Here is a 25,505-nt window from a genome sequence, read left to right on the forward strand (position 1 = left end):
GAAGAGTTTGGGATCATTCTTCAAATATTCTTGGTTATCAAGCCAGTGTTTGTTCAGTTGGGCTAGAGCACAGACTGGTCCTGAGGAAATCCAGTTATATATTTGGATTACACAAGGTACTTCTAGTTTTTGATGCTCTGACTACAGCTGACCCTTGAACAACACAGGTTTGAACTGTGTGCATCCACTAATACATGGATTTTTTTCAGTAGTAAATACTATAGTACTATACAACCTGTGGTTGTTTGAATCCTTGGATGCAGAACCACAGATGTGGAGAAACCACATATATATATAGGGCTGACTGTAAGTTATAGGCTGATTTTTGACTACAGGAAGAGTTAGTTGGTGCCCCTAACTCCCTTGTTGTTCAAGGGTCAACTCTACATCCCTTTTCTAAAGCCCTACCGATTTTCCATTTTCAAGGTCCGTAGTCCTTCCAAGAAAGTTTTCTTTTTTTTTTTTTTTTTAAATTAATTAATTTATTCATTTATTTTTGGCTGTGTTGGGTTTTCGTTTCTGTGCGAGGGCTTTCTCTAGTTGCGGCGAGCGGGGGCGACTCTTCATCGCGGTGCGCGGGCCTCTCACTGTCGCGGCCTCTCTTGTTGCGGAGCACAGGCTCCAGACGCGCAGGCTCAGTAATCGTGGCGCACGGGCCTAGTTGCTCCGCGGCATGTGGGATCCTCCCAGACCAGGGCTCGAACCCGTGTCCCCTGCATTGGCAGGCGGATTCTCAACCACTGCGCCACCAGGGAAGCCCCCAAGAAACTTTTCATACCACTCCAATCTTCAGTGATTTGGAGTATAATCTAAATTTTATAAAGTATTGACTATTTATATTTATTTACTTTTAATTTATATATATAATATTATATATTATCATAATATAATGTCATTTATAATATTTATGTATTATATATATGTATATATAAATTTTTAGGGTAAAGAGATCCCTGGATCCCCAGCCACAATAATTCTTAATTTCTTAATTCCAGGAACTTATATTTTATAGCTTTCTGTCTCCAGTGCCTGGTCCAGAGTAGGCTCTTAATATATGGTGTTGAGGTTGTTAACAGAAAATTCTTCTATTTAGTCTTTATGGTCTATGGGAATATGTAACTTCTATCAATATCAGAAATAAATTAAAATAATTACATTCTTGTGGTTTTCTAATTAAACCAACTTTATTTTCTGAGTCTTGTTAATTTTTATCTCTTTCATTACACATAACACATTGCAACTTTTTTTCTGCCTCTCAAAGCTGTTAGATTCTTGGGACCTCCCTGGTGGCACAATGGTTAAGAATCCGCCTGCCAATGCAGGGGACACGGGTTCGAGCCCTGGTCTGGGAAGATCCCACATGCCACAGAGCAACTAAGCCCGTGCACCACAACTGCTGAGCCTGCACTCTAGAGCCCGCGAGCCACAACTACTGAGCCCACATGCCACAACTACTGAAGCCCGTACACCTAGAGCACATGCTCTGCAACAAGAGAAGCCACCACAATGAGAAGCCCGCGCGCCACAGGAAAGAGTAGCCCCCACTCGCTGCAACTAGAGAAAGCCCACGTGCAGCAACAAAGACCCAATGCAGCCAAAAATAAATAACTAAATAAAATAAAAAGCTGTTAGATTCTTGAGAGTAGGGGCTTGTGTTGTATCCTGCTACATAGCACAGGGCCTGGTCCATTTTAGAGGCTCTACAAATGTAAATGAATGAATGAATTTCATTTTCATTGGGAATCTCCTATATGTATAAAGAAGGCTGACAAGAGATTTTATATGTTTCCTTTAAATTAAAAAAAACCAACAAAAAACAAACAAAGCTATGGTATAATGTAAACAACACGGGGCTTAGGGCCAGGATACCTAGAGTCAAATTCTAACTGGCTTTGAATAGGTCACTTAAGTTCTCTGAACCACTTTCTTCAAATACAGATAATATTTCCTACTGTACATGGTTGCAATGATGATCTAATAAGATGTACAATTTTGAAATATGTAATAGACTTACATAGAAGAGGTGATTAAGGCCTATTTATTCAGTCTGAATTAATAAGTTACTGACCAGCATCAAGAAGAGATGAGAGAATCTCCAAAAAAGATAGAGTCAGTACCAAGAAGTAGTATTCTCCCAACTCCAGGTGGCTTAACACTGGAAAAGGCCACCAAATAGAATTGTGAAATTTCACTTATTATCAAGACATTTTCTTATTCTTAAATAATAGCAAAAGACTGAATGACCTTTGGAGGGACTGACCCACCATATATTCTGTGACTCATGAGAGAAAACACAGCTTGTAGATAAATCAGGAGAACCTGCTTTTCCACTTGCCAAAGATAAAGCAGACGTTTGGAAATGTCAAATCTGAGTAGAAGGTCTTTATTTCTTTGGTTAATTCAAGGGACACCCTCATTCTCAATCTTTGAAAGTTAAACACATTCTTTATGCAATGCACGTACCTTAAGGAGCAGTGAGAGATGGAGTTTTAATTTTTACCAATTCAATTTAAATGCAAATGTTAACCACTCACATGATGCTACTGTGTACATAATTAAGCATCATTATGTACTACATGAATCATTTAGAAACCTCTGGAGAGCCATTCTACTATGTAAAACATGCATTATACTGACAAGCAGACAAATGACGTATATACTTCTGTCCTCATTAATGCTCCTTTTGAATTATAGGTCAACCGATTATGGGACAACCTATGAGAAGCTGAATGATAAAGTTGGGTTGAAAACAATTTTAAGCTATCTCTACGTGTGTCCTACCAACAAGCGTAAGGTAAGAAATGTATATTCAGAATGCTATTTATTCATGATGTGACTTCTGTCTTGGCTGGCTAACCTCTCTAAACCACCTAAAAATCCAATACAGTTAAGCTTTAAGAGATATAAAGATGAGTTGATGGATGTTAAGGTGGTAGAATGTCTGACACATCATAATTTTCAGATCAGCAGCTGTGAATGTAGGAGGGAGATGGGGTAGGTATATCATTACCATTTCCAAAAGACAGCTACAGGGAATGTCTTGTTGAGTGGATGTTCAGACTCTTGTTAAGAGCTCTGACCAATCAGTGACAAGAATCAGAATGAGCCTTGACAAAACAGAAGAAAAGATGGGATTTTCATGTGATGTCGCCCTGTTTCCCTTGACATGGAGTAATAGACTGGCTAGAGTTGAAGTAAATGCATTGTCCTACAGCAGGTTGGAAGTTTCATTTCGAAAGTTTATTCAGCCTGCACACAAATGTCAGGATGGAGGCAATGCTGGGAAGGAACCTTGGTGATCATCATAAACCACATGCTAATTTTACAGATGAGAAAACTAAGGTTCAAAGAAAGGAAATGACTTGCCCCCATCACAGAGTTATGGGCACAGTTGGGACAAGATTCAGGTTTCTTGCTTGGCAGTCATACCGTTTCCACTGTATTATACTACTCTTATGAAGAGGGTTTATTTACTCTTCAGAGAAAGATGTTATTTTCTTAGGAAGAAAATGTTTGCTTTTAAATGAGAAAGACCTATCTGTCTCAAGAGGAGAGTGGTGTTACATTCATTGTTTGGTTTTAAAAATTTGCACTCTCCAATTCTGAATTCTGACATGTAATTTCTAAGTATTATGTGAGTTATATGAATAGATATGAGTATCCATCAGGAAACAGAAGAAGGTTTTTCATTCATGTGTCCTAAGCCATATTCTGTTATGATGGCAGCCCTGGTACCTAGGTTCTCATTTCAGATCTGTCCGTGGGTGCTGTTAGTGACCTTGGGTAGGTAGGTGCTGCATTTTGTCATCTGGCCTGTGGAAGGTAGATTAGTACATCTCTAAACAGTCATCCTCAACTCTGGCTGTACATTCAGAGCATTAAGCGTCCCCAAATACGCAAGCCTCAGCCCCACTCCTGTTGCTCTGGGTTAGGCCTCAGGGAACTATATCTCACACAAGCTCCCCAGGTGCTTCTGGTACGTATCTGGGATTAAGAACCACCTAGGTAGGGTGTAATGTTTCTTCTGGCTCTACACATTTCAAGTTTTTATTTTGGAGCAGCATAATTTCCCATTGTGCATAGACTCTGGAGTCAGATGGCTTGAGTAAAAACCCAGCTAAGCCAATTAACAAGTATATAACTATGGTGATTTACTTAATCTCTCCAAGCACAGTGTCATCAAATTGAAAATGGGGATAATTATAGTACCTACCTCATGGGGAAAGTTGTAAGAATTATATGAACTAAGGCATGTCAGGTGTTTAGCACAGAACAGTTAAGGCTTAATCATGTTTTCTCTTCACTTTATTCTCCTTTTCTCATCTTCCTTCTCCTCCTTCTTCATATAATTATTGGAAGTGATAGTAGTGATTATCCTCTATAAGTAGCTGTGTTCAGTAGAACTTTCTGCAATGACAGAAATGTACCTCTAAGCTATCCAGTACTATAGACACTAACCACTTGGGGCTATTATTTGAAGTATGGCTAGTGTGACTGAGGAACCAGATTTTACATTTCATTTCGTTTTAATTAATTTGAATGTAAATAGCCACATGTGGCTGATGGCCACAGTATTGGACAGCACAGTTCAATAATGTCAACCTCACAAATTTAGAGATTTACCTTGAACACCCCTATCTTCCCCTTCCTGGCCGATGACCGGTCCATCGTCAACAATTACATTTAAACAATTTTAATCTGCTGTATACAGTCCTAAATTGAGGAGCTGAACTTATATCCTTTATTTTTTATAATGAGATTTAGTTATGTTTGTTGGCTTTGAATCGATTCTTGTAATCCCTATTGATTTTTCCTCTAGTTCACATTTTTAGTAAATTTCATTTAGCAATCAACAATCTGTAGGCACTATAGGATACCAAAAGAAGTAAGCCAGCTTTCTACCCTCAAAGATCCTGTATTCTAATAGTAAATGCACTATGACTTTCTGTAGTTGAGAAGTCTCTGACTCTGCTTCCATCCAGCAGGTTACTTTGGGTGAGTCATTTACATTTTCCTGTTTGTAAAGTGATACAGGCAAAAACAAAGGCATTTACAGCTGGAAGAGACCTTAGAATTGTTCTCATCTAGTGACAGTCTCTGTTTTATTAATGCCATTAGAAAGGAATATGATTTTTAAAAATAGGATGTCAAATATTGAATGTAGGCATAGGCTCTTCTGTAGCAGCAGAGTATGTGGTAGTGACCTGAAGACTACAACATTGTTAGCAGGAGCAGGGCTTGAAGAGTGAGATCTTAAGTCCAGATGTAGCTCCTAAGACTAGAAGGAAAGCTTAGACATAATACAGAATGGAGCCCTGCCATTGAATCTATTCATGTCAATACATCAATATCAATCAGGCTGCATACTTAATCTATAGTTACCTGCAGGGCTTTCAAAAAAAGACATTTGGCCATGGGCATTTAGCTAAAATTAAAACTTGGCTGATCCTTTTTCCAGAGAAGAAGTAGCCGTTGCCCGTGACTCTGAGAACAGCTTTCTCTCTGCAGGTTAACTTCCAGAAGCAGAGGCAGGCCTGAGCTGTTTAAATCACAATGTTTATGGGTGAACCTAGGAGAAGGGATCTTTTCCTCTACAGATAAATGAGGCCTTCAGGGTGACTTTCTGAGATGCTGATAGATTTAAGAAATATTGGAGGATGATGAAGGTCTTTACAATGGTGCAAAAATCAATAAAGTTGACATAGCAGTATATTTGTGTTCAGTTTTTCTACTTATGAGGTGAATTTATCACCATGAAATATGGACTTTCCCCCGCAAAGGGACATACTTGAACCAAAGAGATAGTACCTGCCCAACATTTTAAAGTGTGAATATATTTCCCCCAATCAATGAGAGTTTGTGTTATAAAAAAAAAAAAAAAGAAGAAGAAGAAGAAAAGAACTAACAGGCTGTATTAATTATGCAGGACAAAGGCATTCAGGTTTGCTCTAATTCTCCTAGGACTTCTGCGTCCTCCAGTGAAAAGGCAGGCTCCTTTAAATGGTTGTATTAATTCTTTTAGGTCTCTGGGGTGCTGTCTAACAAGTTAACACCTTTTGTACCAGATACTTCTCTCTCCTCTTCGCATCAGTGAGAGCAACTGGAATAAAACTGACATCGGAGTAACCGTCTTACATTCCCAGAAAACTGTTTTGCCTTTGCATTCTTCTGGCTATTTTTAGCTGCTTATGAGGACAAGCACAGTTCTTCAATCAATATGTCTCCAACAGCAGGCATCAGGCCCTGGCTTTGCAGGCAGCTTGTTAGGGGCATTACTGGGATCAGCATCCAGAACGAAACAGGCCCTTATTTGCAGTTTAAATTGATGATCATTCATTGGCTATTTCTTTGCAAGCCTGCTGTAAATTACTGCAGCTTTCCCTGGATGTGTCTGATACACTACAAACTGTAATCTCATCATAGGTCAGTCTAGGAAATCTTGACTAAGAGACATAGAAATCTGGCTCCCAGGTATTATTATCCTAGCTCAAGCATCCTCTCTTTCAGAGGAACTCAGCACCTGGCCTCTGATATATGAGGTAGGCTCAAAAAAAAGTACAAGGATGAGTGGGTCCTAGTGCCAGAGGAGAGGCAGGCTACCTATTTGTCACCATGCCTCCGAGGGAAAGTACTCCCCCAGTTCATGATAAATCCCAAAGCTTGTTGGCTTCAGCAGTAGTTTATTGGCTTCCTACATATAATATTCTATGAGAAAAGATGATTTAACCTGCAGCAGAAATGGACATCTGGGTTGTAGATGGTGATGGGGAGAGCTAATACAAATGTATCAAAGAAAAAAAAAAATCAATGCTGAAATTTCAGTCTTACTCTTAAATTCTCACTGAGTTTACTTGTTTTCTGCCTAAAAAAGAAAACTTCTTTATACTCAATGTGCGTCTCTCTGCAGTACCTTTCCTATCACCCCCAACCAACCTTAGCTATGCTCCTTTCACGTGGTATTGTATAACATCTTTAAGGATTAAAGAATACAGAATCCTAAGTGGAATTCACTGGGGGAGAGAAGAAGAAAAAAAGTGTTTTGTTTTTTTTAAACTCAGAACAGCCAATTCATTTAGTTGTTATATCCTTGTACTGTCTGTACAGTGTGTTCCCAGCAAAGAAAAAACCTAGAGACTATTTGTTCTTTATATTTCCTGTGCCCCCTGCATATCCGAGTTCCTTCTCCTTTCTGTGTTATCACCACTTAATTAATATCTTCCCTGCTGAGAGAGCCTTCCAAGACTTGTATCCTATAAATAGGACCCTGGTTCCTCAGAACACATTGACCATTCTTGCCGGTCTCTTGGTACATGCCAACATTAGACGCTGTTTGCATTTTCTCCAGATGTTTAGGTTTTAATTACCGTACTGTACGCGGCACTGTCTAAGTAAATGTGTGATTATTGACTTCTTGCCTCCTCTCTTTATATCCTGGGCATGCTTAATTCCTCTGGTCATTTGCTTGGGTGGTCTGTATCATATACGTGACCTTTGGGGACAGGAAAGAGGTGTGGTTGATAGTGTCCTCCAGCTTCCCTTAGGAAAAATGATGGAATCGTTGACTCAGAGCCTAAAAGATGTTGGAAGTTTTAAGATTCTGCTTTGCATTTAACAGATATGGAAACTGAGTCCCGAGAGTTTAGTGTCTTGCCTGAGGCTGCATGCAACTGGTGAATAAAAGAGCAAAGATCATTAGACCTTTAAAGCACTGGTCCCCAACCTTTTTGGTACCAGGGACCGGTTTCTTGGAAGACAATTTTTCCACGGCCCGGTGGGGGGTTGGGGGAGATGGTCCAGGCAGTAATGCGAGCGATGGGGAGCGGCAGATAAAGCTTCGCTTGTGCGACCACCGCTCACCTCCTGCCGTGCGGCCTGGTTCCTAACAGGCCACGGGCCGGCACCGGTCCACCTATTCCTGCCACCTATTCCATAAAATCGAATCAATTCCACTAATGAGATTTTCTCACTCCCCCTGACCTCCCAGGCATCTGCTTCTGTTTTCCTGCACTTCTCTCTTCTGATTATAGTTGTTTTTGACCCTGTATACTTGCCCCTTTAGAACGCAGGGTCCTGGATGGGATAAAGTGCCTTGATCCACTTTGTTGTCTCTAACAGGCGGAGCACAGGGTCTTGGGGTTCAGTCCTGTCCAACACATGGCTGAGGATTTGAATTGAACTTAGGTTGGGTTTTGGACTCCTAGGCTGGAACTTGAAAAGAAAAATACAGTGTGAAACCAGCTGTGACTCATTTATTTTCTCTAATTATAAAATTAATTATTTCAAGTGAATAAACAAGGACAGTTAAAAAAGAAAAATATCCCTGTAGGTTTTAGTAATTTCTAAGCGATATTGTATAATTTTATCTTTTCTAGCCAAGAAGAGCATGATTAATATTTAAAATGCCAGGGCTCTGCATAGCGCTCACTCGACATTATCCGGCGAGGCCAAGGGGAACGAGTGTATTGTATAATACATCAAAGGGGGTGCATGACATTTCCCTTGGCAGACAGGCAACACTTGCTCATTCTACCCTAACTCTTTTATCTTTCCCTTTGTACACAAGATCATGCCTTTGCCTCTAATCTTTTAAAAAATAATGTATGTTTCATTCATAAAGAAGTGCAATGCATGAACTCAGGGACAGAGTGGAAGTGGCATTTTCCAAACTTCAGTAGAAGTGACTTTTTTTGGCAACAAATGCTTACTCGCCTGCACTTAACCTGGACAGCGGTGGCTAAAGGGAGAGATAATCTCCTTTGATCCTTCCTGGGTACAGCTGAGTGTTTATACTGTTTTAGTGCATCACGCATTGTTCCGTTCTTTTCTTGAGTGTTCAAAAATCAGATCAAATCCAAGAAAGCATGCCACATCTACATTTTTTTTTCCCCTCTGGGTGATGCTCCAACAGACATCCAAGCCCCTGAGTTTCAAACAAGCTACAGAATAATAAGTGCAAAGTGCTCTGTTTGAAACAGGGGCAGAGTGCCAGGAGCAGTGCCCACTAACAAACTCCCTCATCACCCCAAGTTGGCCCCAGGGAGCCCTCTGGTACTCCTGGGCCCCACAGAACACAGTTGTAAAAAAACAAAACTGAAAACACTGATCTAAGCCGTTCTCCCTCTGTACCTGGAACTACACTTGAAACAGCCATATACTTTGTACTATTTTATATAAATCAAAGCACCTATGACAACATTCATAGATTAAAAAAGCTAATCAAACCACCGTCTTTTCAATTTTAGCACAGTATGTTACGGAGTAGGTACACAGTTGATTTTTATTGACTTTCATCTGTGCCTCTCTAACACTAATGTTAAAAAAAGAAAAAGGCAGGTTCAGAATGTGCCTGGTTTCTCAGAACTTATCAGGTTAACTAGTAATTCACTGTTGTATTTCATGCAGCTTTAAGTAGCACTAAGTATCATTTTATTGTTGTTAGAAAGAAGCTGCTTGCATAATTAACATCACATATTTGTTATTCCTCATTTTTAAGATGTATCTATCACATATAATAAGCAACTGATACATTAAATATTAATCATGAATTGCTGAACTAAAAAGAAACAACTAAGTTCTATCTGTATAAGGATCAAGTTTATATGATGTTGATGTTATAATTCAGAGTTTTATTAGCCACATTTATGTTAAAAAAAACATACAGGTAGCTAGCTAGATTTTAAATAGGTAGAATGGTGATATGATAAATATATCCACAGATCAACCTTTTCTAAGTTTAGATAATGCCTTCTAGTTGACTTCAGGTGGTATTTCTTTCCCAAAGGGGGAAAATAGAACTCTGTCTTTTGGTGTTACTCCTTTTTAACAAATGTAATTAATCAGGGTAGAGGTAGCCTGAATTAGTCTAGAAATATTATGCAGTAAGATTGATCTGGAAACTGCATGTTTCTTACACCACTGAGTGGGTCTCAGAAGGTAGGTTGCCTCTGTGGCCAGGTGGACAGAAGTTCTCAAAAATGAAAGGAAACCGGTATCAGAGGCTGATCATTCTTCAAATATGCCTAATAGACTATCTGCTTAACCTTCTTTGGGGAGATCTTTTTTTTTTTTTTGCCTGTTCTTTTTTTTTTTTTTTTTTTTTTTATAGCTGTGTTGGGTCTTCGTTTCTGTGCGAGGGCTTTTCTCTAGTTGCGGCAAGTGGGGGCCACTCTTCATCGCGGTGCGCGGGCCTCTCACTATCGCGGCCTCTCCTGTTGCAGAGCACAGGCTCCAGACGCGCAGGCTCAGTAATTGTGGCTCACGGGCCTAGTCGCTCCGCGGCATGTGGGATCTTCCCAGACCAGGGCTCGAACCCGTGTCGCCTGCATTGGCAGGCAGATTCTCAACCACTGCGCCACCAGGGAAGCCCTGGGGAGATCTTTTATATTTAGTTATCTCCCTCCTTATTCATTTATTTTTGTCTCATCCTCTGTCCTTATTAGAATTTGCTCTCTGAAGTCTGGCTGGCCTAATGTTAAATGCCCATCCATTACCCTTTTATGAAGGTCAGGTGCATTATTTCAGGTTGGTTCCAAGTTATGCTCTGCTGTGGAAAGTGGTCAGAGGTCTTTTCAACATTCTGGTCTGTTTGCTTCCAGCATACTCCCTGTGGTTTCTCAGAGGTTTCCATCATTTGTTGTTTGACACACTGTATCTAGAACATTTGTTTCTAGTGAATAGCTGTGCCTCTCTCATGATGGATGGAGATGAATGCCCGCTGCTACAGGAAATGTGCCATATTTACCAGGGTGGGAACGTTTCACTCCAATATATCAGATCTGCCCCAAGCTTTCTCTTGGTGCTGTCAGGAAAAACAGAGTTGATGTCGATGAATCTTTAATAAAAACCACTTTTTTCTTCCCTGGAGAAATTAAGAGAATACCTCAGGAGAATAGCTGAGGTATTCTGAATAGAAATTAAGAGAATAGCTCAGCCTCAGGTGCTACATTGTTTCCATTTAAACATTCCTTTTTCTGACCTGACCTTCCCCTTGACCAAATCTTCTTTTGATGGTTTTTCCCTCTGTTCCTCTAGGCATCCGCCTCCCATTGTACTGGGTTCCCAACTGATAACATGTTTCTCATTCCATAACCCTCCAAGTCAACTGCTTAAAATAAATTTTGCAGGACAAAATACCATAGCTTGTAGGTACAAGATGGGCTTAGATCTTCATAGGTAAAAAGGCCTGTAGTATGGGATATACAATTTGATGCCTGGGACAGAGCAGTTTCTTCTTCTTTGCCTGCTTGGGGCTGTGTGTGCTTGTTTGGGGACTAGAATACAAGTATCTCCATGATTGACAGCATCTGCCAACCAGGAAATGAGCATACCTGCAGTGGAGAAAAGGACTGTGCGGATGAATCCAAAAAATACAGAATGGGGAAAAAAAAACAGCCAGAGTACACAGTCTCTCACAGATAAGAGAAGAAAAGGTATAGGAGGAAAGACACAGATGTTAAGCTAAGAGGGATGATGGCAGAGATTCGTACAAAGCATTTGAAGTAACAAAATGGTGATGAGAGAAAGCTAGTACAAAGCACAGTGAAGACATAAAGTTGAAGGAAAAGAAACAATAAAATCATAAATATTTTCAGCGGTAGATTAAGGATCTCTTGAGATCTCTGAGAGAGAGGAGGGCTGGCTAACTCACTAGGAGCTTATTAAGGCTTTCAGATGGAGTACAATTTACCTTTTATCTCTCTGTTCTTCCTGAGTGCTTTCAAAGGGGGAAATGATGTCGATGGCTGTGGCCGAAATTGGTTTTGCCAGGAAGGAAAACACAATTATGAGTCAAGTGTGGAGGAGGGGCAGGCCTAGATCCAGGCTCCCCGGCGGTAGGTTCAAATATCACTGCCGCTGCCTGTGCTTAATGAACTTTTGTCCTTTTAATGCTGTCTCCCTTGGCTGCTCCCCATCCCTCTATGGAATGGCCTCTTCTGTTTACGTGTACATCCGATAGTTTCTGCACTTGTCAAATGCACCAACTCAGCCTCTATTTGCAGTCATGGTGGAGCTACACTTTGTCATTTGAAGGTGGTCGTTGTGAATTTTTGCCTGGTGGGGTCATAAGTCGTGTAATGGTTAATCTGATGGACCCTGGAGCCAGTCTGCCTGGCTTCAAATTCCAGCTAAGCCACATACTAGGTGTGTACGCTTAGACAAGGTTTTATTTGTTGCTTTGTTATTAACCTCTCTGCGATATAGTTTCCTCATCTCTAAAATAGAATATAACGATGTGTCCATATCAAGAAGTTATGAAAAGAGTTACAACAAGCAAAGAGGAACAGTGCCTGACACACAGCAAGTATTCGATAAATGTTAGTCTCATCGTTATCATTTTTATCTGTTTCAAATTATACGGCCATGCCTTATGCTATCATTTGTCTACTCAACTGAAATTGTTAAATGCCTATGTTGTGCCAGATCTTTTTTAAGAACTAGGAAGCAGAATAGAAATAGAAGACACTGTCTTTGCTCTTAAGGATCATACAGTCTGGCAGAGGAGATGAACGTATAAACAGTGAACTACAGTATAGAAGTTATGTGTCATAATAGCTATGGACATAGAACTCTATTTTGGGGGACTCAAGGAAGGCTTCACAGAGAAGCAGATATTTGTCAAAGGAGAAGGGAAAAAGAAGATGAAAAGTGTCTTTCAGTGTATGTGTTGTGAGAAACCAGTGTTCACAGATCACAGTGCATACGCAGCATTGATTGATTTGCAAATATTAAATAAATAAGCTGTGCCTATTTTGACTATTTGTGGCTCTTTTAACATGCTAATTTCCATTTATACCTGACTATACTGACTAATCAAACCAAAATAAAAGTCCCCGTGACCCAACTGAATTATAATTCTAACATAGTAACATAAATTTTTTCAAAATAATGTGTGTCATGTTCACTTCATAATTCCCTGTCTCCCTCCCCACTCCCATTTCCATTCTGAAATTGAGGAAAAGGAAAATTGAGCAAAAAAATCTGGTGGCTCCTCATTTTCATTATTTATATTTTCATTATTATAAATTTTTCCTGTCTTTATAAAATGAATAAATAGGCAATGATGACATTATTAAAATTGAATTAATAAAACTAAATTTTACCTTATTATAAATCAGATATATTCAGCATTTATCTTAAGCAACTATTGGTCAGACAGAACCATTAATGAGATTTGGAGGCGCAATTTTAAGAAATCAATTGACACATATTTTATTGAACACCCTGGCTTGTACCCAGTTCTTTGCAAGCATACTGGTGAATATTAAAAAAAAAAAAAAAAAAGTGTGAACCTTGCATTGCCCTTATGGAGTTTACATCCCCTCTGTGAGGATGCAATTAAAGAATAGTGCAACACAGAAGATGATGGATTTCATGGGACAGATGACAAAGGCTCTAAGAGTTTGGAGAGGACTGTAGTCTGGGCTAGTCAGGAAAACGGCATTAGAAGGCTTAGATTGATCAATGAAGCAGACCGGTACGACACAGGGTCATGACATTCACAACAAAAAAATATATAATTTAGTTGAACCGACATTTATTGAGTGCTAGGCAGTAGAGATACAAACATTCATGTAACAGGGGGCCCTGTGTGCAAAGACAGGGAGATTGAAGGAGGAGGGCGCAAGTAGAGATGAGCATGGGATTAACATTGGCGCAGATACTGTACCTTTCATTTCCTGAAATCCCAGTAATCTGATAATATATATTATATGTCCTACTCTTCTGCATCTTAGAAGTGCTCTTTACAATGCTCCTTTGACACACTGTTTAACCTAATAGTTGATTTAGAAAATATGGTCCCACTTATTGAACACTTAGGAGAGCAGCCAGATCAGGGCAGTATTATTGAATATTGAGGACGATGGGGAAGTGAGAAGAATGGAGTGAAACATGGCCATAAGAGAAGCAGTCCAAGCAGTCAAGGGGGCTCTGTCAGGTCCTCCTGATTTGGGGGATCCGTGGGCACTTCTGGTGTTTCAATGACTAGTCGTTCATCTTTGCCCCACTATTTTTTAAAAGGGGCCCAAATTCTCTTGAAAGAACAGCTACGACTTTATTAAACGCTGACACTTTCTCCTTCAGTAAAATTTCACTAGGATGACAGTAGCTTTAGGAGCCAAACCACGCATCCAGTTTGACTCCAATAATTATAGTGTTTGAATTCCAGAGGGATCCAGGAAAAGAGCGGAACTTCTGCTAGGAAAAAAGACGTTGGATCTCAGGAAGGCACTTGTCTGATATTGGAAGCAGTCCGATTCCTTTTGAATTTAAGTTATGTGGTATGTTTGTGTGTGCCCACCTCTTATGCTTTATGAATGTATTATTTAACCAACAGATTTACATATTTTCTCCACTGGCTAAAGCTGTTTTTGTTTTGTGGGCCCAAACCCTTTGTGCTTTTATTTGGAAGTGCATTACTGACATTTACAAACTCCCACAGAGGACTCAGTCAATTACCACCATAGATGCCCATTGTTCCAAGAGAACTGACCTTTACCCCTAGGCACCAATTAAAATCTATTGCTTCTTACCCCTGCCGTGCTTGCTGTAATTCTGGCTCAGTGCCTGGTATAATTGGTGGGATGCATTCTTCTTAGTCGGGGTATTATTTTTCTTCCATAAGAGAGTGACCTGCGAATGGAAATGCATGTTTTCTCTGGAAGAAAAAGAGGCAGACCACAAGAGTTAACAAGTTTTCAATTCAATCACCTTTTGTGTCAACACAAATGAAGACCCTAAATAAATAAATAATTAGGCAAAAATTGGGACATTGCCTGTAGGTTTATCCCAGATTCACATATCAGCAGAGCTGCCAGTTACTTCAGGATGGTGATTTGTTGCTAACTGCAGGGCCGTTCTGCCCTAGGTATAGCTGGCCTGCTCCATGGCAGGCTGACAGAGAGACTGAAGCCCCAGAGTGCAGAAGTCAGGCACGGAACCCTCTGCATGTCAAATTCAGTGTTACTAGCACACTGCTAGGATGGTAGCATTTTAGGTAATATTAAATTCCTTTCTTTAATGGAGTGTGAGATCAGGGCATTCAGGGCCAGTAGCAGTTTGTCTGAGATCACAGATGTTCATCATAAGAAGATTGGTAACTCTGGCAGACCAGTAGCCTTAAGACGTTCTTATTTGGGGAAATAAACTTGATGATGTATTCAGAGGTGTAACATCTCCTTTGTAATTCTTTCCACTCTTTTTTTTTTTTTTAATCTTTGTATCTAACGTGACGTTTTTAAAATAAATTTTATTGGAGTACAGTTGATTTACAATGTTGTGTTAGTTTCAGGTGTACAGCAAAGTGAATCAGTTATACATATACATTTATCCACTCTTTTTTAGATTCTTTTCACTCTTGACTTCTATTTCCCCCATTGTCTACTGTGACAGAGGTACGAGGCTGCTGACATTTTAATGAGGTTTGAAGCCAAATTCTACCAACCCAGTTATTTTGGTAGAAATGGCCGTCCGTAAACACAGTGGCCCAGGAACAAGTCTCTCTATACTCACATTGAGACAAGAAGTCCCCATTTGCTAAAAGTGAATGGAGCTTGAAATTTGCCTTTCCCTGCTTAGTTTAAAATTCCAGATCTAAGCAGGTTGAAGTTGGACAGAAAGCACCATCCTCTTCTTGTAGAAATAGCCTCTTCCTCCCACCTTCTCCCTGCACCATTAGTGAGAACAACCAGACTGAGATAATGCAATTAATTCTTTGATCTGCAGAGAAAACGGTTCCTGCAGTTTTATTAGCCTCCCCCATTTTCCCATCTTTACAGTAGTTGAAATTTTATAGACTCGTGAAGATTATACTTGTATGAGGGCTTAAAATTTCCCAGGAGCCACAACACTTCGTTCTTCCCACCCCACAGGTCTTGGTAGACCTGGGAGTCATCCGGCTGCCTGGAGGTCCATGTCAACGTCCCATTTCCCAGCAACCAATGGGAGCTGGTTAAGCTCATATGATAAAGCCCAGAAGATTATCCAACCCAAACCATTTGGCTCCATTTATTACAAATACAAAGATTCGCCCATGGTTCATTATGTTCCTCCCACACAAACCCAACTCAGGGGAATCACAAAGAACTCTGAAATAAATATGTGGGAGAGAGCAGTGTTGAAACTGGATATTACCTGGCCACAACTGCTTAGTTTGTTTCTTCTTCTTCCCATCCCTTCTTCTCTCCCTCCTTCCTTTCTTCCCTTCTTTCCTTCCATCTTTCTTTCCTTCCTTCCCTCCCAAAGCTCATTTATATGAAAGAGGGAGTAACGAGACCACCTTATATATTTAAAACAGAATATATTTTCAAAATGTTTACATAAATGTGTATGTGTGTGTGTATGTGTGTAATCATCTCATCCTTACAAAAACTCTGTAAGGTGGGTAGGAGAGTTTGTGGTATTTTATACCTGAGACCTAGTTAGTGGCTAGTGGTCTTTAACTAGAAGCCAGTCTTTGCATTTCGGGTCTATGTTTCTTCTCTCTTAGTTTACCGTTTTTCAAACATTGCTCCAGTTTTCTTGTCTGGGAGGGTTACTTTTTACTAGTGTTCTTGAGGGTAAGTGCTGATTCCTCTATAGACCTTTAATAAATTTCATGTTTTAAATATGAATTATATAATCTCAGATAAAAAGTAAAGCACAGAGGAAATGTAAAGGCAAACCACGTGTCACATTTTAAGTCAGCTTGTATAAAATCATCCAGCCTCCCGCTTATCATTTCTTGATAACAGCCTTGACAGCTTTACAGGATAAGCCTGGTGTCTTTAAAAATCTGAAAAAGATTCCATATAGAGAGTCCCAAGGAAACCTCATTTTAACCCCAGGTTCCAGTACTGGATCCCAGGAAGAACTCTGTCAATACTTGCTAAAAAAAAAAAAAAAAAGAATAAATTAATGAATGGGTAAATAAATAAGTAAAAGGAAGTTCAGGAATATTTTTCTTCCTTAATATTTCTAAGATTAGAGCTGCCAACAATAATTAGGATAGATTTGCTGTGGCAGGAGGATGGGCAGTGACCCTCATAGTACTTTCCACCTTTGTCATGACATTCCTGTAACGGACACTATCCCTCACCCTGGCTCTGAGCTTCCCTGGGGACCCAGTAGGCCATCTGTATTTACTCACAGTATGTATTTGAATACTCTGGGTTGTTATTTTCCACTAAAGGGAATGCAGATCAGAAATACATCTATCCCTGGGACTTCCCTGATGGCACAGTGGTTAAGAATCCGCCTGCCAATGCAGGGGACACGGGTTCAAGCCCTGGTCCGGGAAGATCCCACATGCTGCGGAGCAACTAAGCCCGTGTGCCACAACTACTGAGCCTGAGCACCACAAGGAAGAGTAGCCCGCACTCGCTGCAACTAGAGAGAGCTCACACGCAGCAGCGAAGACCCAATGCAGCTAAAAATAAATAAATAAATGTCTAAAAAAAAGAAAAAAAGAACTACACCTATCCCACCATCACACCTGTGACCAGTGACAGGAAGAACAAGATAATCGTCCAATGTTTAGTACAGGACCTGCTTAGAGGTAGATTGTCCTGAGCAATGCTCCTTGGAGAAATCACCACTGAGAAGTCGTCCTCCTGTCACTGCACGCACACGCTGTCATGGGTGTGTTCTTCCCCTTGCACAGCTTTATTCATGAGCTCTGATTAGACCTTGTGACTCCATCATTGCCTTTAATCTTTGAGATACTGTACCATCACTGAATCTCTAGGCACCCACTTTTTCCGCAGGAGCCACTGCTTCCTCTCAATTTCTTAGAAAAGAGATCCTTTTCTTCCAAGCAATTTCCTCTGTAGCATCAGTGGAAAAATATTATTTACAATTCTAAGACTGGACACATGGGCCCTCATGAATAAACTTCTTGCACCCCTCCCCAATTTTTTCTTTCTTTTTTTTCTACATCAAATGTATAAAGGAAATAATTAAAACTATGAGAGAGATATAAAAGGAAGTATTAGAAAGGACATTGTTTAAATTAGACCTAAATTAGAATGAGAAACCTCCCTTAAGCCTCTTAAGCGGTGTCTGAAGTAACCCAGACTCACACTTTTCAAAGAAGTAGTAGAACAACAGTGGTTCATGCTTCTCAAGTCAGTGATTGTAATAAACTGTAAGCTGTAAGATATACATATGTGAAATGTACTAAGAACATTCCCATGCATAATGATAGTTCATGCAGAAAGGAAACAAAACAAAACTCTGAAATCAGGGTAAGTACCATAAATGACATTTTAATGTTGAGAAAACTAAGGCTCAGAGAGTGGGTTGTCCAGATAGTGTAGCTGGTACATGCACGAGGACTCGGCAACATGGAAATTTTCCTAAGCTTCTTGGTTAACATTCACCTTCCCTACATATTAACTAAAGAGTATAATCTCCCTACGGCCACAGTTATTTCTTCTAATGGTGCATGTGAGATACTCACTTCTGCTCAATGAAGCAAGCAGTAAGAGTGACTCTGTTTTTTAGCCATTTATAGAAGAGTGCTGTAACTTGAATGTTCTGATATCTTTGGATTTCTCTATATATATGAAAATACTTAAGGATATGTCTACCTGCCTTTCAGAGATTCGTGGAATGAAGTGACCAAATTAGTACTGAGGCTCCTAAACCTTGGCATATGTAAGAATCATCTAGAGAGTTTGTAAAAATGTAGATTCTGAGGGCCTGTTTCTCAGAAAATCTGGGTCAGAAGCTCTGAGAATCTGCATTTTAACAAGCTGGTACCACCTCCCCATCCCCCCATAATTCTGTTGCACATGGACCTAGGGCCACACTTTACTGAACAGAGATGAACTGTCCTAATAGTAAGGTATCATTTTTCCAGGAATCTCTTGGTCTCATTTTTCTTTATAAAAATAAGTAGGTAAAACTCTTGGTGTCGGTGACATGAGTATAAAATATGTGTTATGTGTTTGGAGCCAGCTGCCCTCTACTGGACAGTGGAAAATTTGATGTGAAATTAGACTGCTTCTCTCCATTTGTACCTTTGACATTAAAACTGTGTTCATTATTCCCCTCGCAGAAAGACAGCTGTGTTATGCATTTGACCACTGGATGGGATAAAGGTCCAGAACACGCAGGCACATTCAGGGCATCTTTGAGATTTAAGGAAGTGGTGAAGCCCAGTCTTCAGGAGTGGATTAGGAAAGCATGAGGTTCAGGCTGCAGGGTGCCCTCTACTCTTCCACCCGGGAATGAAGGAGGGGCTAGAACAAATAATTCCGAGAGCTGCTTCCTAGCCATGTAACTTTGCAGAGGTGTGGGAGGCTGCTTTCACAGTGTTTTCAAAGATATTTGATAAACTCAGGGAGGGGGCTTCTTGAAATATTATTTTTTGAGAGTTCTACTCCGTTATTCCAGGGTTCTAGTTTCATTCCTTTGCACAGCAAGTAGCTCTGTCTTGGCATGAAACGCAGGCAGCCCACACAGGCTTATTAGATACAAATTGCTATTCAAAGATCCCATGAGAGAGGAACATGAAACAAAATGCAGGTGTTTTTTGAAAAACAGATTTGGAAATAAATTCTAACGTGTCAGGGTCTGCAAGATGAGCGAAGAGAGGAGTTCTCATTGCTTTGAGGTTGGACCCAGGAAAGGGTAATTTTAAGGAAGCATGTATGTGTGAGCTTTCATCTATCACTGAACTTGAACCTTCGCCACCTTTCAAAAGAAAGAAGGATGGTAGTGGACATTGGTACTTTTTATTTCATGTCTATGAGACCTCCCCTTCCCCACCCACAAACTCTAGATAAGTGAAATTTAAAAAAAAAAAACAAGAGGAGAAAATGACTCCTGTTTGGAAAGAGACAGACATGAATGCACAGAGACGGTTCTTTCACTTTCATCCAGGGCCAGGTACTCAGATCTACCTACCAGATTCTGGAGATTTTGTTCACAGTGAAGGAGAGTTTATGAATGCTATAAAGTGAGTGGAAGAATAAATGGATCGGATACCACCAGCTGCTCCTTTTCTAGCCCCTTCCTTTGTACTCAATAGCTCTCAGCCTTCTTCTGTCCCAGCATCGCCAAAGCATGGCTGTCACTCATCTCCATTTTGTGGTTTGGCTGTCATGTCTTTCAAATTCCTGCAGTGACAAGTGGAACTGAATAGGGTTGGCCAGGGGATCCTGGCAAGAGGAGAGAGCCTTCCTGGGAGACCAGTGCAGAGCCGATCCCGCTGTATTCTCAAAAGGGCACCCTGGTTGCAGAGCCTGTCAGCCAAGAGAAGAGTGAGTTCTTCCATCCCTGGCACCTTCTGTCCCTGTGCCAAGGCCAAAGTCAGGCTTCATTTCTGATGTCCAAGAACTTGCCTTTTTAGTCTGGGATGTTTTTTCTTTTGTTTTTATGGGGTTTTTTTGTTTGTTTGTTTTTGACTGTATAGCCCCTCCCTCCAAAAAAAAAGAAAGAATGAAAGGGAGAAAGTGTGCCTCGGCTAGAAGAAAAACATGTAAAGAAGGAATCTGAGTCTGATGACTTGGCTGGAGTCCCCACATCTTGTTTTTGTTACAACTGGCAGTAAAACGGACAACTGCTTCAAAACCTTTCAGCTTTTCTCTGAACAAGTTCAATATCCTTTTTATTTCCTTTTGCTCTTGTGGTTTAGCTCTAAAGTTTTGTAGGGAAACAAGAAGAAGCAGTGTGACTGCTGTATGTGGCAGCAGGAAAGGGGCTGAAAGCATCAGGGAATGTTGTAGGTTTGTCCTCCCTGCATTTAGGTGAATGCTGAAGAGTGGTTGGTTGAGAGCGTGGCTCCAGAAGCAGCCAGACTTCACCCAAATCCCAGCCTCAGTGGCACTGGTGTGTGTGCTTGAGGATGTATTCCTCTATGTAGTGGGGAAGATAACACGGATGGGGGGGGTGTGTGGTGAACACGAAATGAACACTGTATACCTGAAACTAATATAATATTATAAATCAACTATACTTCAATAAAAAGAAAAAAGGAAACAGCACACACAAAGCACATGGTGAATAGCCTTGAGTACTATGTGCTAGACACAAATTTTCTTTCAAGGTACCAGGTTTTTGCCTTTTGTGAACTCAAAATCCATTGGACATTTTGACTCTGATGTGCCCTTTGTGGGCAAACTCAAAGAACAATTGCAAAGTAGGAGATTTTTTTTCCCCCTATGGGAGATCATCTATACCTGCTGTTGCAGGGAGCTTTTGCTACAAGGGGCAGATGGTCCTATTTTAGGCAAGTATGAGTAGCGGGACCAGTCTTGGAGAAAGTGAAGCCCAGAGGGGTTTGAGCCATTTGTTCTGAGATGCATAGCAGGTGGTTTTATTTCAGAACCAGTAGTAGAATCCCAAACATTTTATTCCATCTGGAAAATGGAGAAAGTATTCATTCTCCTGCCTCTTAGGATTATTAAGAGAAAAATGTAATCATATATGAAAAGATATTTTGATTTGAAAAATCAGGTTCAGATATACAAGGTCAATATTTTTATAGTTATTTCCAAGACAGCTTTTTGGAAAAATGTGACCATAGGGAAGGAGGGTGTGCTTTATATGGAAGAGGCATTAGTTGAGATATGGACAGACGAATGTGTATGGGGGAAAAAAAGAAGTAGGAAGCAGATTTCTGAAGGATTACACCTTTCAGTCATCTTTTGGGGAGGTGGGGGGCTTGGTTTTTGCAAAATTATACAAGGAAAGTGCCACCTACAGTGCAGAGGGAATTTCAGAAAGAAAACAAAGATTCCTAACTAGGATGAAGACGGCAGAGTCTTCTGATTTTAATTACCACCCTCGTTAACAAAAGTCATCATTCATCACTTTGCCTTAAATATAATCTTCTCTGATGTACACCTAAAGCCACACAGTTTTAGGTACCAGTATTTCTTCATCTGTGAATAGGGATAATAACATGTGTCCTGTTAGCTCATTGTATGGTGGCAAGGACCAGGAAATCACAAACACAAAGGGATGCCTATTTATTGAGCTGAATTACATATTCTAAAGCTGCATTAACACCATGATGAGGAAACTTGAGAGAGTGTGTGATTAATTCCTACAGGACAGGCTTTTGAAGGACTCTTTGAAAGAGAAAAGTTTTGAGCTGGATGTTGGAAAATGGGAAGACTTCAAGAATGCTTTGACATTGTAAGGTATTGGGGGAATCGTTTTCAATGGCAAAGGAGGCTGTGGTGACTTGGTTCACTGTGCATATTCTGCAAATGACTTAGCTCCAGAAACTCTATTTTAACCCAAAAGTAGTTGGAGCTCAGCAACCTGTATCTTACTGGCAAAAGAACCCAAGAAGACGTCATGGGAAAAGGCTTTTGTCACAAACTGCCTGGTGGAATCCAGTTACTTGGAATGGAATCTGGCCAGGGCAATTGCTGCTAATATCACTACCCTTGCAGAAAGTTTCCAGGGAGGCTTTATGCCTTTGCATGGTCAGGACCTCCTTTTACGTCTCAGTGAAAAGCCTGCAAAACCACAGCCAGAAATCAGCAGTCAAGAGAAATCACTATTCTTGTTTAGATCTGCAAACTCAACATCTGAGCCCAAAGGGGAGGGGTAGGCAATAGGACCTTAGGGCTTTTGAGGTAGAGATGGCAACCGGAGTCTCAGTGCTTCGTCAGTGAAACAGTTTATTATATCATGCCTTAAGTGCCATTTAAACAGAAGTTTACATTTTCAAAAGGGCCAGCTCCTTATTCAATGTTGTGGTTTGGTCTCTATCCAGACACAAACATTAGGAGGAGAAAGTTGGTTTTTTTTTTTTTTAATATCTCCAGCCCTGCATCCTCCTAACTGATGGAATCCCTGTCTCCCTTGCCTTTTTCTTTCCTTCCTTCTTTTTCCAAAGCAGATGGTCGTGTTAGCAAAAAACCTCTGATAGTGTCATTGACCTACATTACAGTACAAGCTAAGCAGCTACAGAAGTAATCTAAAGATGAGAAAAAAAGGGAAAGCTTGTTGGGTTGCCCTGAGTTAATCTCATTGTGCTCAATTTCCAAGAGAAGGATGGTAAACATATGTGCTTTTCTCCCATGCCTTTATTGATATTCTGTTCAGGACTGTGAAAATTAAAATACAGTGTCTCAGTTCCACTTATAGCATGATACTAAGTGAGTGGGACAGGATGTTGAAAGGAGCCAAGCAATTATGCATTTGTCATGGGTAATAGGGAAGGTGGAGTTTCCTTCTTTATTTAAAAGGCTTCCTCTCCCATCATGTGGGTTCTTGTCCCACAGGACTTTGCTTGCTGTATAATTTGTAGTTTCACTATTGTTCTGAATACCCAAGTGTAGAGGTGGCTCCATCCAACCCTGTTTTCTCTATTTCCTGTAGATTATTGTGATATGCAAAATATATGTTGTACTAATAAAATAAAATGAAAACTAATAAATGCCATACCCAAATGCCACATGGGCACATAACTCAGTTCTCTGATGGCGTGATTCACTCTTGGGAACTCTGAATGACAAGCCAGTCAACAGGCTGGATGGCCTTGGGCAACTTGTCTAATCTTCCTGGCATGTGGGAATAAAATAGTTAGCGTCATAGGATTTTTTTTTTTTTTTAATGAGTTAAATGGATAGTAACCTTAAGATCTCATGTAAATGCCATGGGGTCTTTACTAATTAACATACTCTAGTTTCTTTGATGCCTACTGCAATCTGCTCTCTTTACCTGACCTTTACTTTGTAAAACTAAGTAGTAATTTGCAGCTGCTGGCTTTCTGCATGGAGGCCCTGAAGGTAATAGATTCCAAGATCTATAACCTCTTCAAGGAGTAAATTAATCCTTTAAAATCTCCACAGTTAGTTCCTTAGCATCCTTATCAGGCTTTCTGATACTTGTTGGATAACATACTTTAATCTAACCAATTGATTTGTTATCTCTAAACACCATTTTCATCTAATTTGCAGCTATGATGTCCATTAGCAAGTGACTACAGTGAATGAACTTAAAAGCTGTATCCTGAGATAAAATGCCTTTTTGGGTCCTTTGGAAGTCCTGGGAGTGATAAATCTGTAGTGTGTAGGAAAGCTTAAAAGGTTATGACAATTGGATCCTAAGGTTGATACAAATGGTTCTGCAGTTCAATTTCTCATATTTATAGTTTGCACATAATCTTAGGGCATCAGTGAAAGGTCATTCTGGAAATACGAAATAACCAGGAACTAGTTTGCAAAAGTAGATATAAATGAATACCCTTTTCTTAGAGCACTTATATCCCATATAATGGATTATCTATCTTTAGAAATAGTGGTATTTTTTCCCAGAATATCTGCTTTAATTCTGAGTATACTTCTGTGTTGTGGGGTTGCTGCAGTATAATATGATCATTAAGAGATCCACATATTTCAACGTTGTTTTGTAGGTGCACCATGCTAGGAGATTTTAGTGCTCTATTTAAGTGAATTTTCTAGATAACTGAAGCTTATCTTTAGAAGACAATAGTGTCTTCCCTCCTTTTATTTTACTTAAAAATATTTCAAAATTATATCTTCACCTTCCTTAAACAAAGTATGCTATATTTGTTATTTCCTTTATTATGTGAAGTTTAAATGTTATTATTCTTTGCAGTGGTTGTGGTATATAAGTGATATCTATCTTCTTTACTTTATCGATTGAATTAATTAAAACAAATTTATTGTCGGTAACCTGCTTTTCTTGCTTCTGCTTATCACATAGAAGAATTTGTCCTTGGATGAATACTTTCTCAAAGCCACATTCTTAAGGTTTTCATTTTGCTACTTTAAAAGGAATTTCAAATCTGAAACAGGAAAGAAATGAAAGTTTTATAAAGACTTAAATTTAAATAATTGTATTTTGATGAGGCATTATTAAAGTGAAGGACTTCTGTGAACCTCTGAACTAGTGCATTTCATACTAACCTGTAGCATCTCTCTGAGAAAGAGGCTCATTCTTTCTAACTGCTATTAATTTTCCCTGACTGGCTTCCAATTCCCATTCTGTAACACTTGCAGGTGGTGGTATTTGCTTATCACTAACGCGTCACCGTGAAACTCTAGCTTGATTCTCTCACACTTCTAGGATGCAGCTTTGCTGGAGTGATAGCTATATTTGAAGTTCTGTATAGGCTTTTCAGAGTAGAGTCACCCAGTGTATCTGAAGCAGAGAAGAAATGGGAACCTTCTGAGTGAAAAACAAAAAGAACCAGGAACCATCTTCTGCACCTGCTTCCATCCTCCCTTTCACCTCCAGAATGGATGACAGAGCCCCACAGAAATGGGCCCAGTTTCTATCAGTATGACATTCCTAGGTTGAGTAAGAGCCTTCTGTTGAAGAAGGAACACGGCCCAGAGTCCCACCATAATGCCTCCACTGATGACACTGGGCTGGATGGCTTGACATGGTCCCCACTCTGGGATGGGGTTGTTAATGACGGGCTTGGAAGGGCAATGTAGAATATAGCTGAAGAAGGGAGACACATCCTATCACGAGTTTTCAAATTGCTTTCAGGCCACTCAACTTGTTTGTCAGGGTTTTATGGTCCGTGCCAAGCT

At 40.1% G+C, this 25,505-nt stretch overlaps 1 protein-coding gene across 7 annotated transcripts in view; it reads left to right on the forward strand.

Annotated features, from left to right (window-relative positions):
• SORCS1 (sortilin related VPS10 domain containing receptor 1) overlaps positions 1–25,505 on the forward strand; it is a 556,698-nt gene that overhangs the window by 294,399 nt on the left and 236,794 nt on the right. For all 7 annotated transcript variants that reach the window (XM_082425095.1, XM_082425099.1, XM_082425096.1 and 4 more), the window contains exon 3: positions 2,695–2,794. In XM_082425095.1, coding sequence (XP_082281221.1) covers positions 2,695–2,794 — 100 coding nt within the window. The remainder of the gene's footprint in view (positions 1–2,694; positions 2,795–25,505) is intronic.

This window comes from Balaenoptera physalus, assembly GCF_965194825.1.
Source record: "Balaenoptera physalus genome assembly, chromosome: 14".
Lineage (NCBI taxonomy): Eukaryota > Metazoa > Chordata > Mammalia > Artiodactyla > Balaenopteridae > Balaenoptera > Balaenoptera physalus.